At 39.7% G+C, this 12,580-nt stretch overlaps 1 protein-coding gene across 2 annotated transcripts in view; it reads left to right on the top strand.

The window, feature by feature from the left end:
- CSE1L (chromosome segregation 1 like) overlaps nt 1–12,379 on the top strand; it is a 19,960-nt gene extending 7,581 nt beyond the window's left edge. Inside the window, exons 11-25 of one of the 2 annotated variants that reach the window (XM_005423647.2) lie at nt 374–439; nt 1,978–2,180; nt 3,180–3,264; nt 3,994–4,055; nt 4,806–4,942; nt 5,100–5,203; nt 5,812–5,909; nt 6,769–6,919; nt 7,411–7,619; nt 8,130–8,227; nt 8,435–8,520; nt 9,604–9,685; nt 10,123–10,269; nt 11,076–11,307; nt 11,851–12,379. In XM_005423647.2, the coding sequence (XP_005423704.2) occupies nt 374–439; nt 1,978–2,180; nt 3,180–3,264; nt 3,994–4,055; nt 4,806–4,942; nt 5,100–5,203; nt 5,812–5,909; nt 6,769–6,919; nt 7,411–7,619; nt 8,130–8,227; nt 8,435–8,520; nt 9,604–9,685; nt 10,123–10,269; nt 11,076–11,307; nt 11,851–11,940 (1,850 nt within the window). In that variant the 3' untranslated portion in view covers nt 11,941–12,379. The remainder of the gene's footprint in view (nt 1–373; nt 440–1,977; nt 2,181–3,179; nt 3,265–3,993; nt 4,056–4,805; nt 4,943–5,099; nt 5,204–5,811; nt 5,910–6,768; nt 6,920–7,410; nt 7,620–8,129; nt 8,228–8,434; nt 8,521–9,603; nt 9,686–10,122; nt 10,270–11,075; nt 11,308–11,850) is intronic. The other variant, XM_031059111.1, reaches the window with a different exon arrangement.
- The last annotated feature ends 201 nt before the right edge of the window (nt 12,380–12,580 follow it).

Raw genomic sequence — 12,580 nt, 5'->3', positions numbered from 1 at the left:
AGGCCTACCAAATGTTTAGTTCTCCAGGTTTTGATGATCATACTGATCCTATATTTAAAATACAGTGAAAATATATTGCAGTGATAAGAAGCTTCTCTCTCTTAAGTCTATGACCCTGAAAGCCTCTTCAAATACACCTGGTGTTGAATATGTGTTGAGGTTTTTCTTAGAATTAATATATCAGCCCATGAGTATGAAAGACTAATTTGTGGGACAGAAGCTAAACAGAATAATCTGGCTGGATATTTCTCGTTAGTTAATGTTATAGAAAGGTCCTTGGAAAAAATAACAAGTTGATAATGAATACACCGTTTTACTATAAAAACCAGAGATTTCACTACTTCAACTTCCGTTTTGTATTTTGTATTTTCAGCGGCTGATGAAGAAGCATTTGAAGATAATTCTGAAGAGTATATAAGAAGGGATTTGGAAGGATCTGGTAATCCACAGATTTATACTAAGAATACTTGGTCTTTAAATATAGCTCTAAAGAGCTGAAGCAATTTACTGAAGCTTTTATAACTTCATTTTGAAATTGAGAAGGTTTCCACACACCATCCCCAGCTGGATTTTATCCCTTCTGTGATCAAGCCTACTGTCACAATAAGTTTGTCACAGTGTCTGTCTGGTTTGAACAATGTTTTTATAGGGCTTTTTCCTTAATTGGATTGGTATGTCTTCTGCACTGCCAACAGTCTCATTTCAGCAAGGACAGCCTATAAGTCAATGCTGAGTAGTAGCCAGTTGTGTATTTAGTTCCTATGTGTGGAGTTGTAAGTAACAGGGAGAGACTCTTGATGTTGAGGCTGAAATTCTGCCTGGGGTTGCGCACAAGCTGTGCTTGGGCCAGCTGGCCAGCAGCCAGGCTGGGACGTGGCATGTGTTCAAAGCAGTGCCTGCCCTGGGACACAGCTGTGCCAGCCCAGCTGCTGGAGTGCTGGGGGAGGCTGTGCTCTGCAGCCAGGCCAGAGCCTGAGTGAGCCAAACCTGGCTCTGTGTGACAGGGCTGCACCACCAGCAGTTCACTGACAGCACTTTGGAACTGATGGCATTTTGTAATAGATTGAAGAGATTACTGTATGCTTGCAGTGGAGGAGAAAACTGGAGGAAACATTTTTGAACTTTTTTCAGGAAAACATCATTCTTATCCAGGATTGGCTGCATTTTAGGTATTTGTGAAGTTTTTTACGAAAATGTACTGTCAGATGTGGTGGGCCAATAGCTGGCTTGTGCTCCAGCCTGCTGCAGTCTGATGGAGGCAAGAGAAAGAGGGGTGAAAGTGAGAAGACTCATGGATAAAGACAGTTCAGGCGAAAGAAAGAGTAAGGAAAGGGAAGAGAAGTTAGTGACTCACCATTGCCCACAGGCAGACTTTTGCCCAGACTGTCCCTGAGCAATGGCTACTTCCCCCAGAGCCGCCCTCCTCGGTTTTTATTGTTGAACATGTCATACAGCTTGGAATGTCCTGCTGGTCAGTTTGGATTAGCTACCCAGGTTGTCCCCTCCCAGCTCCTTGCCTGCCCTAAACTACTTGCTGGGAAGGCAAAGCAGGAGGAAGAGGAAGCCCTGATACTGTGACAGTGCTCTTCAGCAGCAGCCAAACCCTGGGTGTTACCAGCAGCTTCAGTCATTGGTGCAAACACAGCACCAAATGGGCCACCAGGGCAAAAATGAGCTCCCTCGCAGCCAGAGCCAGTACCTTTTGGGTGCCTGATGTCCAGGCAGTACCAGCCCCCCTGCATGCCTGCTGCCACTGCTCGGGGGCAGGTGTCCCTTCTCCTTGGTGTACAAGTAGTCCAGTTGTGACAGTAAATAAAAGGCTTACCGGTGTTCTTACACAGCAGTGTGGAAGGTTGCAATAATTAACATGGGGTGTGGCTGTAACTTGAGAAGCTGTTACTGTTTTGATTATTTTGTTTATTAATATGAAAAGCTGTCTGCTTTCTCGTATCCTAAGAGTCTTTGGTTCTCATGCAGATATTGACACCAGGCGCAGAGCAGCTTGTGATCTGGTCAGAGGCTTGTGCAAGTTTTTTGAAGGACCTGTAACAGGGATTTTTTCTGGATATGTTAATTCTATGCTGCAAGAGTATGCAAAGAATCCATCTGTTAACTGGAAGCACAAAGATGCAGCTATTTACCTTGTAACATCTTTGGCATCCAAAGCTCAGACACAGAAGGTACTTGTACATTTTATTCATTGCAACCTGGCTGCATTCAGATATTACAGTGCATATGAGGCCTGCTGTTCATTTCAGCTGCTTCAGAAAGGGAATAACTGTGTGCAGTAGTTCATGTTGATGAGATGAAAAGCTGCCTTTTAAATGATCCTATCACAGTTGGTGCCATCTGACCTTCAGGCAGGTGGGGCACAGTGTGGCCCTGTGGCTGGCCTGACTGGCATGTGGGATCCAGCCAGACAAAGAAACAAAACTGCCTCAGCTCTGGAGCCTCTGAGCTCTGAGTAGTCCTGAGGCACTCTGGAAGCCATGGAAGGCAAATAGAGCCTTACAGAAGATGATCAGACGTGTTAAGCAGACTAAAAGGAATTTAAATGACTCTTGGAGTTCTTAAAATTTCCCAATATTTTCTGCTACTTGAATGTTGGATTTGTGAATGACATGTGAATGCTAATGATGGCTGGAAGCGGATCTCATTACTTGCTGATAGGGTGGAGACACTGAGGAAGCACAGCTGGGCTAACCTGTATTTGGAAACAGGAGCATTGTATTGAATGTCCTATGAAACAAGTTTAGATGTACTACTAGATATTTTAAATGCTGTTACTGTTCAAATCTCAGTGTCTTTACAAGACAGATTTGAGGCAAACATAGTAAAATGTGTACATCATTTCATGCAATTTTGCTGAAAGTTCTCAGCAAATTTTGCTGAAGCCATATGTATACTGCTGCCCAGCAGTTGTTAGTGATGTGTAACGGGAACCAGTCTGGTAGCATTTGGGAAACTACAAAGTTTGTGTCTTTTTCTATGCTATTTAATGGCAAATATGGACTAATTTTGAACACTTCATTGAAAAATGTCCATCTAAAAATCCTGGTTTAAAAAAAGGTTGCGTTTTTTGTAAGAGAAAACTAATAGTAATTTTTTAAAATTAGTAAGAAAACTAGCAGCTTATATGTCAGCATATAAAAATAAGAGTTGTTTTTTACTTCTTCCAGCATGGCATAACACAGGCCAATGAGCTTGTTAATCTGACAGAATTCTTTGTGAATCACATTCAACCTGACTTAAAGTCTGCTACTGGTAAGTTAATTTTGGTAGGGCGTTTTTGTGATGTATCATAACCCTGACAGTGACCATTGTTTGTGAAGTCTCAAGCACTCCTTTATCAGCAGAATCTCTGAGATGGGCTCTTAACACCTGGCACAGAGTAATTCATTTTTGTTTGGCCAGCAGTGAAGGAGCTCTTAGGGCAAGGTGGATTGGCACCTTACTACCTGCTCCCTGCAAGTTCAGGGCATGTATACACATGGTTGCTGTCAGCTACATGCTTAAACTTGTTGAATCAAAGTAATTTGATTTCAGTATTTGAGACCTTATGGTAAACTTCTATGCTCTACAAAGCCCTGAGAAGTTAAAATACTGAGGCCCTATTTATGAGGTTGTGGATGTCTAGATTTAAACCCTGTGGTTTATTTTACACTTTAACAATTATCTTACTACAGCTGAAGCATAGTGGGTTGTCTCAAAATGTGTAATTGAAGGCTGCTGAAATTGAAACCAGAAGGTGAATTTCATCTGAGCTGGACTGTAGTTTTAATGGTACTGGGATGTGATTTGTACCTAAAACTGATATTCTAACAGTGCCCGTACAAAAGTGCAGGAACTAAGAAATGTAGAAAAACATTGTATTATTTTCTACAGGGGAAAATTATTATGTAGTGTCAAGTGTCACTTGTATATATAGTACATGTTCAGTAATCACATTTGTATGAGGAGTATCAACGAAGTTTGCATATTTTTCTATTTCAGTGAATGAATTCCCTGTGCTAAAAGCAGATGGTATCAAATATATCATGATTTTTAGAAACCAAGTAAGTTTTTCTTTCACTCTTATGGAAAAACATATTGTAGGTTGTTGCTTTATACTTGCCAAGCCTAATTTATCGCACTTGGCCATATGCTAACTCAACAGGTGCTTGATAGTCATATACAACACTTCATGCTGAATTTTTAGTTTAGAAAGTAAATGATATTGTTATAAATATCCAATTAACATGTAGTCTATATGCTGTCCATATGCTGTGGGAACACTGAATATCTTAGCTGCTTAATTCTGTGACACACTCAGACGTTTCCAAGTCAGTGTTAGTCCAAATACCCTTGATTGCTTGTATCATTGCAGTAGTTGTTACAGAGTACGGCAGTTTTGTCCTCAATCTTTTCTGATTCATGAGATAGGGTGAGAAAATATGTTGCATATTATTCTAAATTCTGGATTACCTTTATTAATTTCTTATGAAATATATGTGATATTGTTTTTTTTAAACCTTGATATTTTTAATTACCTATTAAGACAAAGTAAAATGGAAAGGGAAATATACATTAGGGTTGTCTGCACTTACTGCTAATCCAATGTACCACTGGTGTTCAGGGGCAGTATATGAGCTATGACAGAAGTAGGTACCTCCTGGTTGTCAAGATGTGAAGGAGTAACAGGAGGAGCCTCCCAAGATACCTCCCTCTGCCAAGCTTTGTGTGTCACTGATGAGCTTGGCTGTGCTCTAGAGTTGAACCATCTGTATTTTTTAGCATACTTACGATTTGTTGCTATACTTTTGTAGGTACCAAAAGAACAACTGCTGGTGTCTATTCCCCTCTTAATCAATCATCTCCAAGCAGAAAGTATTGTGGTCCATACCTATGCAGCCCATGCTCTTGAAAGACTGTTTACCATGAGAGGGACAAATAATGCTACTCTGTAAGTTTCCAAGCAGAAATAAATTCATTGCTAATAGATTTTGCATATTAAGGATGAGAAATATCTGTAGGACATCCTTTGAGTCATATACAATGGTATTGTATAAGGCTTGAAGTTTGTGACTCTCATCATTAAAGAGCTGTGTTTCATTTAACAGCATTACAGCTGCAGAAATGGCACCGTTTGTAGAAGTGCTGTTAACAAACCTTTTCAAAGCTCTGACACTTCCTGGCTCATCTGAAAATGAATACATTATGAAAGGTAAATGCCTAATGAGTCCTGCAATATAAGAATAACTTGGTTAACTTGAGGTAAAGGCTTACAGTTACAGGTTCCTGACATTTTTATTTGCAAAACCTATTTTATGCAAATGTGTTGAAGAGCTGCAGTTACTTATCAAGCTGTGTCAAGTCATCTTCAACTAAACTTAGGGTACCAAAGAGAAACACTAAACATAATGGTACTAAGTTATTTCTCAAATGGTAGTCTTGTAGTCAGGACAACTCCCTGGACAGTGTCAGGGGAAGATCTAAGCAGTCTGGTCATGGGGGGGACATGTGGTCATGGCTAGTGAAAAGATAGATCTGATCATGGCTAAGGAGATGCTGAGGTCTGAGACTTGCCCAGGACAAGTGATGGCCTCTGTAAAGTTACTTGATCTCCTATGTTCATCTCTAGAATGAGAATAAGGAGGGTTTGTTTCATGCTTTGTCACGATTACAGATGGAATGTTCTTGCAGCAGGTGCTCTTTGTTCTGTACCTAATTTCTTGGGATCCTATTTTAACAGTAAAAGGTGAAGGATCTAGGCATATGTTGAGTGGCAGTGTATTTTGTCTTCAGAAGCTAAAATTTTCCATTTCTTTGCAGCCATCATGAGGAGTTTTTCTCTGCTGCAGGAGTCCATAATTCCATACATCCCTTCTGTCATCACCCAGCTCACACAGAAACTGCTGGCTGTCAGTAAGGTAAAGGAACCGAGCAAAAGGGTCACCTTTTACCTTTTAGAGCAGTCTTGCTGAGGACTTATGTCCTGTTGGTGGTGTTCTGTTAGAATACTCTAAATAGTTCCATATTTTCTGATGCAACTAATTTGAAACAGCATTCCAGTGAGGTACTGACTTCCTTTTAGAACATATTCTCAGATCATTCTTCTGGCTCTCATCTGAAATTTAGAAGCAGCATATGAAGAGCAGCATACAGCTCTTTCTGCAATGCTAGTTTGTTGTAGTATAAATGCTTGCTTGTGCAGAGGCCACCAGTACAATAATTGGTTTTATCACAACTCCTGTATTCTTTGCTCATGAAACTTCTGAAGCTAATAATAATTGGCATTGAAGTGTGGGATTGAATTAAATAAATTGCCCTTCTGCTTTTGGTGGGTAAAATTCTCTTAGGTTTTTATTTAGACTTGTCAAATTCTTAACCATTGACAATAGGGAATACCTTAGAATACCTTCATTGATTGTACAGAAAACTACTCTGTACAGTTTAAACTCAGATGCAGCTTATAAGGAGTATTCAATAGAGAATTGACTGGACACTTGAAAGATGGGAAAATAATCTTTTTCTGGTTTTTGTTCTGTGATATTTTAACTGTTTGGTAGTTTATATAGAGCTTCTGAAAAACACTTGTTACAAAAAAACCCTCACCTTTATGGAATTAATTTCAGAACCAATTTATGTATATTAATGCATAAGTTACAAGTATCCCTACTCTGAAATGCTACTTTATTTAGTCTTCAGTTGAAAAAAATATATATTTAGCGAAATAAGTGACTTGTCTGCAAGTTTGGGTTGATTTATCTGTTTATAACTTGTTTTCAGAATCCCAGCAAACCTCACTTTAACCATTATATGTTTGAGTCAATCTGCTTGTCGATAAGGATAACGTGCAAGGCAAACCCAGAGGCAGTGGGGAGCTTTGAGGAGGCTTTGTTCCTGGTGTTCACAGAGATCCTGCAGAATGATGTGCAAGGTAAGGACAATCAGTGAGTGCCTGTGCTCTCTCCACTGGGGTTGGCTTCTAGGATTTACCTTATGGCACGCTTTTTGTAGCACAGGAAATTCAAGGGGAGAAACAATATTTTTACAGTCTAAAAGTGTTTTGATTGTTCCATAGGGTACGTCAACAGCATTCACTTATTTTAAATTGCATTCTTAAAATATCTAGCAATCACTACTCCAAAGCCTCTTAATATTATTCTTAATTCTATTGCCTTTTTTCTAGTAGTTTGTTTTTTATGCTCTGAAACATTAATGGGTAGAGGAAATGGAAAGTGTATAGATGCAAAGCTTGCTAATTTTTGGAATAATTACATTTGGGAAGGTATGTTTCTTCAGAGTTTTATTTATTGAAATCTTAGTGATAATATCAAAATTGTGGGTTCAATCCATAGTTATGTGGTTTCTGGGAACTGACAGTGACCATGTTGTCTGACTTTGTAAATGTTATCGTTTCTCTTCCAGAGTTCATTCCCTATGTGTTTCAAGTGATGTCACTACTTCTAGAAATGCATAAAAATGAAATCCCATCATCTTATATGGCATTGTTTCCCCATCTGCTCCAGCCAGTTCTCTGGGAAAGGACAGGAAACATTCCCCCTCTGGTCAGGCTCCTGCAGGCTTACCTGGAGCGGGGTGCCAGCACCATCGCCAGTGCTGCCGCCGACAAAATCGTGAGTTCTGGGGCAGAGTCACAGTTTGGCCTGGAGACATGGTGATCTGAGGTTCCAGATTGTGAGGAACTCCAGCAAACAGCTGAATTTGTGCAGAGTTTGGTGCTTACTTACAAAGACAGACTAATACTCTGAATGTAGCTTTTTCGGTTCTTTTCTATTACATGGATAAGGTGAATTGTAGGCTGTTCTGCCTTTGTCAGCTGAGATGAAAAATTCCTGCTTTTAGTTCTTGCAAGCAGGTAAGTTTCCACAGTTTTCCTGTCTTGTTTGCCTCATGTTAAACATGTGCATAATGAGAACTCTCAGGTTCTGTTCAGAACAGTCTTGAGAAGAGTGAGAAGAAGCCAAAATGTGTCTTCCTTGGCCTGAACCATAAAAATTGAATCCTGGCTTAGGTTATGAAGGCTTTTGCCTTGGTGTATGCCTTAAATGGTAATGGTCAATTTTCTGGTAGGGTCACATATGAAGAAGTGTGGTCTAATGATTTTATATTTCCTTTTCTTGCAGCCTGGATTGTTAGGTGTGTTCCAGAAGCTGATTGCCTCTAAAGCTAATGATCATCAAGGGTTCTATCTTCTAAACAGTATCATTGAGCATATGCCTCCGTGAGTATGAGCTGAAATTACATTTAAAGCTAACTTCTGTAGGCTTTAATTATGAAGTGTGTGAACATGCCCAATACTAATTTTTAACAACTGAAAACATCACATTTTTCAGTCAGATAGATTTGAACAGTCCTATATATGTTTTCTGTGAAGTGACATTAGTAAAATCCCAGTGTGAATTGAATAACTATCCTTTTAAATTTCCAGTGAATCAGTTGACCAGTACAGGAAACAGATCTTCATTCTGCTATTCCAAAGACTTCAAAATTCCAAAACAACAAAGTTCATCAAAAGTAAGTTCCTCACTGTGTGGAAAGCTCTGGTGACAGCAGCAGTTCAGAGGTGCAGCTGTGCAGAACAAGAGTCCTGTCGTGCCCCGCGGATACGCGCACGGAGGGACTGTGCTGACTCTTGGGACTTGTGCAAATTATTTGTCATAAAGAGGGGTGTATGGGGCAGTCACCATAGCAGGTGACACTTACTTCATGAAAGTGAGGGAATGGAATTAAAATAATGAACAAGACTTGGGTATTTCTCTTCCTTTCCGAGTGTCTGGTGTCGTTATTGAAAATGTCTCCATTTAATCTCCAACCAATAGCAGCAGACTTTTCCTCTCATGCAGCACAGCAATACTGACCACACGTCCTGTAGTTACCTGTAGTTGTGTGTTAGTGCTGTGAAATATTCCATGCTTGTGTCATTTTGGCTTTAGTATGACTAAATTTATTGATAAGGTTTTATGTTAAACTGGCAAAGCTGTGACAGATAATTGCAGTACACATTCTGGTTATTCATGCTGTCGCAAGAAGATTGCCATAGTTAATAAATTATTTTCATGATACTGTTGCTACCCAAATTATGCAGTGTCCATTACTTAGCCCTATAAAATCTGGTTAATGCCATCTGATAGGAACAAGAATGATAAATTTGCTTATAATGGTCTTCCACAAATAAAGCTGAAGTGGTGCTTTTGGTATACTGCACCCTATGCAAAGGGGCTCATACCTCACCTCAGAGTCTGCATTGTGTGAAGTTTTCTGCTAAAAGTAAAGTTTTTGGAAGAGTTTCTTTGGTTCCTGATCTGAAAAAAAAAATTTGCAAATGGGTTTTCAAACGCCTTTTTATAACTGCTATAAGGGGAAAAAGGAATAACTCTTGTCTTGTTGTACCACCTTGTTTTTGTGTTGTGGTATGTAAAAAGCTGAGTTTTTACACAAATTTCAAGGCAGCAAGTTCACGTACTTCACTTAAACTGAACATGTATAAAGACTGCCATTTCTATCCCCTTGAAAAACCTGGCATATATTTTGCTGCTGACTCTAAAGCTATTCTTTTGTTTTCATGTTAAGTTTTACTTTGTCTTTTTCTTGTTGCAGGTTTCCTTGTCTTCATTAACTTGTATTGTGTAAGATATGGGGCATTAGCTCTGCAAGAAATATTTGACAGCATACAGCCAAAGTTAGTATGTTTTGTTTGTTTGGATTATATTTAATATGGCTGTGTTATTTTTATCTTTTGAAGAAAGAAAGAGTTGTCTGTTTAGCTAGACTATCAGACTACATTTATCACTAATTTGAGTGGTCAAATGTTTCTCTTAATGTGGTTCATTTATTTGTCTAGAAAGTTGTCTTTTTTTCTGAATTTCTGACCACAGTTCCTCACTGATAATTCAGTGAAGTTACTAATGTAAGAAGGTTATAAAAAGGAAAGATTGATGCTTTTAGTTGTTATCATTTGTGAAAAGTTTGTATGTACAAATGGCTACTACAACAGGGCAGCATCTTAACAAATTATCTGGTTTCTATTCCCTAGTGATTCATATTGTTTCTGATTCTCTTTTGTCACTATAAGGCTGATGAGGCTTTCTAATACTTTTTCTCTCAATGCCACCATAGGATGTTTGGAATGGTGTTGGAGAAAATTATAATTCCTGAAATCCAGAAAGTGTCTGGACAAGTTGAAAAGAAAATCTGTGCTGTTGGCATTACAAAAATATTAACAGAATGTCCTCCCATGATGGACACAGAGTACACCAAACTGTGGTAGGTACCACACTTCTTCAGGATGTGCTAGTGAGGCTGTTGGAGTTACTGAAAATGGGAGCTCAGACCAAAATACATCCTTGTAGGAAATTCCTTGGTGATCTCCTCAGACCCACAGGGCTGTTTTAGGCCTTTCATCCTGCTTCTGTTTCTCAGCAAATAAACTGTATTTTCAGAGAGGATGACCGAAGTGGTTTGAGATGTTTTTGATGGAGGTAGCAGATTTGGCTAGCTGGACCTGCATTTAGGGAAATACACTGCTTTCCTCCAGCTTGTATTCTTTCTGAAAAGCTAGGCCCAGTTTTGACTTACAGGTCTTCTAGTCAGGAGACCTGAGCATATTTATAACCTGGCAGAGAAACTGTAATATCTTAGCTTGAGAGTGGAATTCTGGGGAAAGCCAGCAGGGAAGTTTGATTGCCAACCAGTGCAGCAGTCCAGCATGCCTGGTAGTTTGAATTTGATGACAATCACTGGATCCCATACTAGATCCCCGAACTAGAACTTTGTTTTTAATATGCTCAGAGAAAAGTTGTGATCTGGAAAATCATTGCTCTTTTCAGGTTTCACGACAATTTGAGCTGATAAATACCTACATTGCTCATGCTGTTGGTAGGAGTACCCACCTTATGCCTGTAAAATATTCAGACCCACAATTCTTCTGGTCCAGCACACCTTGGGCATTTACAATTTCAGTAGCCAATCAAGTACCTGCAAAGGCTAAATTATAAGGGGTTCCAAATAACTTGAGCCTGTCCTAACATATTCTAAGCACTCCAATTTTGCCCTCCCCTCTTTGCTCCCAGGATTCCTTTGCTGCAGGCCCTCATTGGCCTCTTTGAGTTGCCTGAGGATGACACAATCCCTGACGAGGAACACTTCATTGACATAGAAGATACTCCAGGCTATCAGACTGCATTCTCCCAGCTAGCCTTTGCTGGGAAGAAAGAACACGATCCTGTAGGTCAAATGGTGAACAATCCTAGAATCCATCTGGCACAGTCTCTCCACAAACTGTCTACAGCGTGCCCAGGCAGGGTAGGTGACTTGTGCACTTGCATGCTGATGCTGCATTGTGCACAGAGGAAATGCCTTTGTGAGAATGGGTCTGTTTGCTGATGTTTGATAATCAGCAAAATGAAGTAGGTCATAACTAGAATGCAAGATCGTGCCTGTGTTTTATTCTTCATTGGAATAATGAAGCTTTTGTAAGGTTTTTCCTTAGGATCCTTAGAAAGGCTTTATTTTCACAGCACATAATTTTGCAATGAGCTTAAATGTGCCATTTTTAAAAAGAAAATTTACACACTTGATGGTCTATAACTCATATGTGTCTTGAGTTTGATTGGTTGCATGCATTTGTCGAATTCAGGCAGCTCATTTAAAATTAGACAAAGTGAGTGTACAATTAACTCTTTTAGTCCACAGCATGTTTGTTTTCCCTGAGATTTTGATAAGTAAAGGCTGCCTGCTGCTTTCCCCATGGGTGACTGCTGCTCTGTGTCTGGCTTCGTACTGCGGGTGAGGGCAGCTGGGGGTTCACTTTGCACTCACTGACACCTCTGCTCCCCTGTACCTCAGGTTCTGTCCATGCTGAGCACCAGCCTGAACGCAGAAGCATTGCAGTATCTCCAAGGATACCTCCAGGCTGCGAGTGTCAGTCTGCTCTGAGCTGCAGAGGCTCCACAAGCAAGATCAAAAGCTGGTTTGTTATGCAGAAGGTCGACACTGACGTTTTTATAGCAGAGCTCAGACAAAATGAAAAAGCTGCTTGAAATTGTATTGCAGATTCCATCTTGTAAAAGATAGGTGTGGCTTTAAGCTGAGAGTGAAGAATTTGATGGTTTGTGTACTCATAGATAAAGGTGGCTAACTTCCATTCCCAGTTAATTTCAAAGGGAATAGTCATAGCGGTTTTGTTACGGGATTGATTTGAAATCTGCATCTGCATTGTTTGGATAATATTTGGAAATGTGTGGAGAGCCCTGGCTGTAGAAACTCACTTCAGTCACTAAAATTCCTTTTCATTTTAATGTTGTCCTTTGTATTTCTTTTGTCTTTCCTTAAACTTTATCTGAATTGTGAATAAATAAGAAGTACTTGTTTAAAATGCCTGTCACTGTGGTCTTACTGTTTCAGAAGAATATAGTTGTTTTAAAAAAAGATGTTTTACACTTAGAATAGAATATGAAATAGTGGGACTGTGAGGGCTTTTCTTTACATAATAGTTTAGGTGCATTGTAGGATCATACAGAGCAAATGTAAAACTTCGGGAGAAGAGCAGAGCTGCTGTCACTCTGGCTGCTCACCA

The sequence above is a fragment of the Geospiza fortis genome, unplaced genomic scaffold (assembly GCF_000277835.1).
Source record: "Geospiza fortis unplaced genomic scaffold, GeoFor_1.0 scaffold361, whole genome shotgun sequence".
NCBI lineage: Eukaryota > Metazoa > Chordata > Aves > Passeriformes > Thraupidae > Geospiza > Geospiza fortis.
This window is presented reverse-complemented; position numbering and strand designations above follow the sequence as displayed.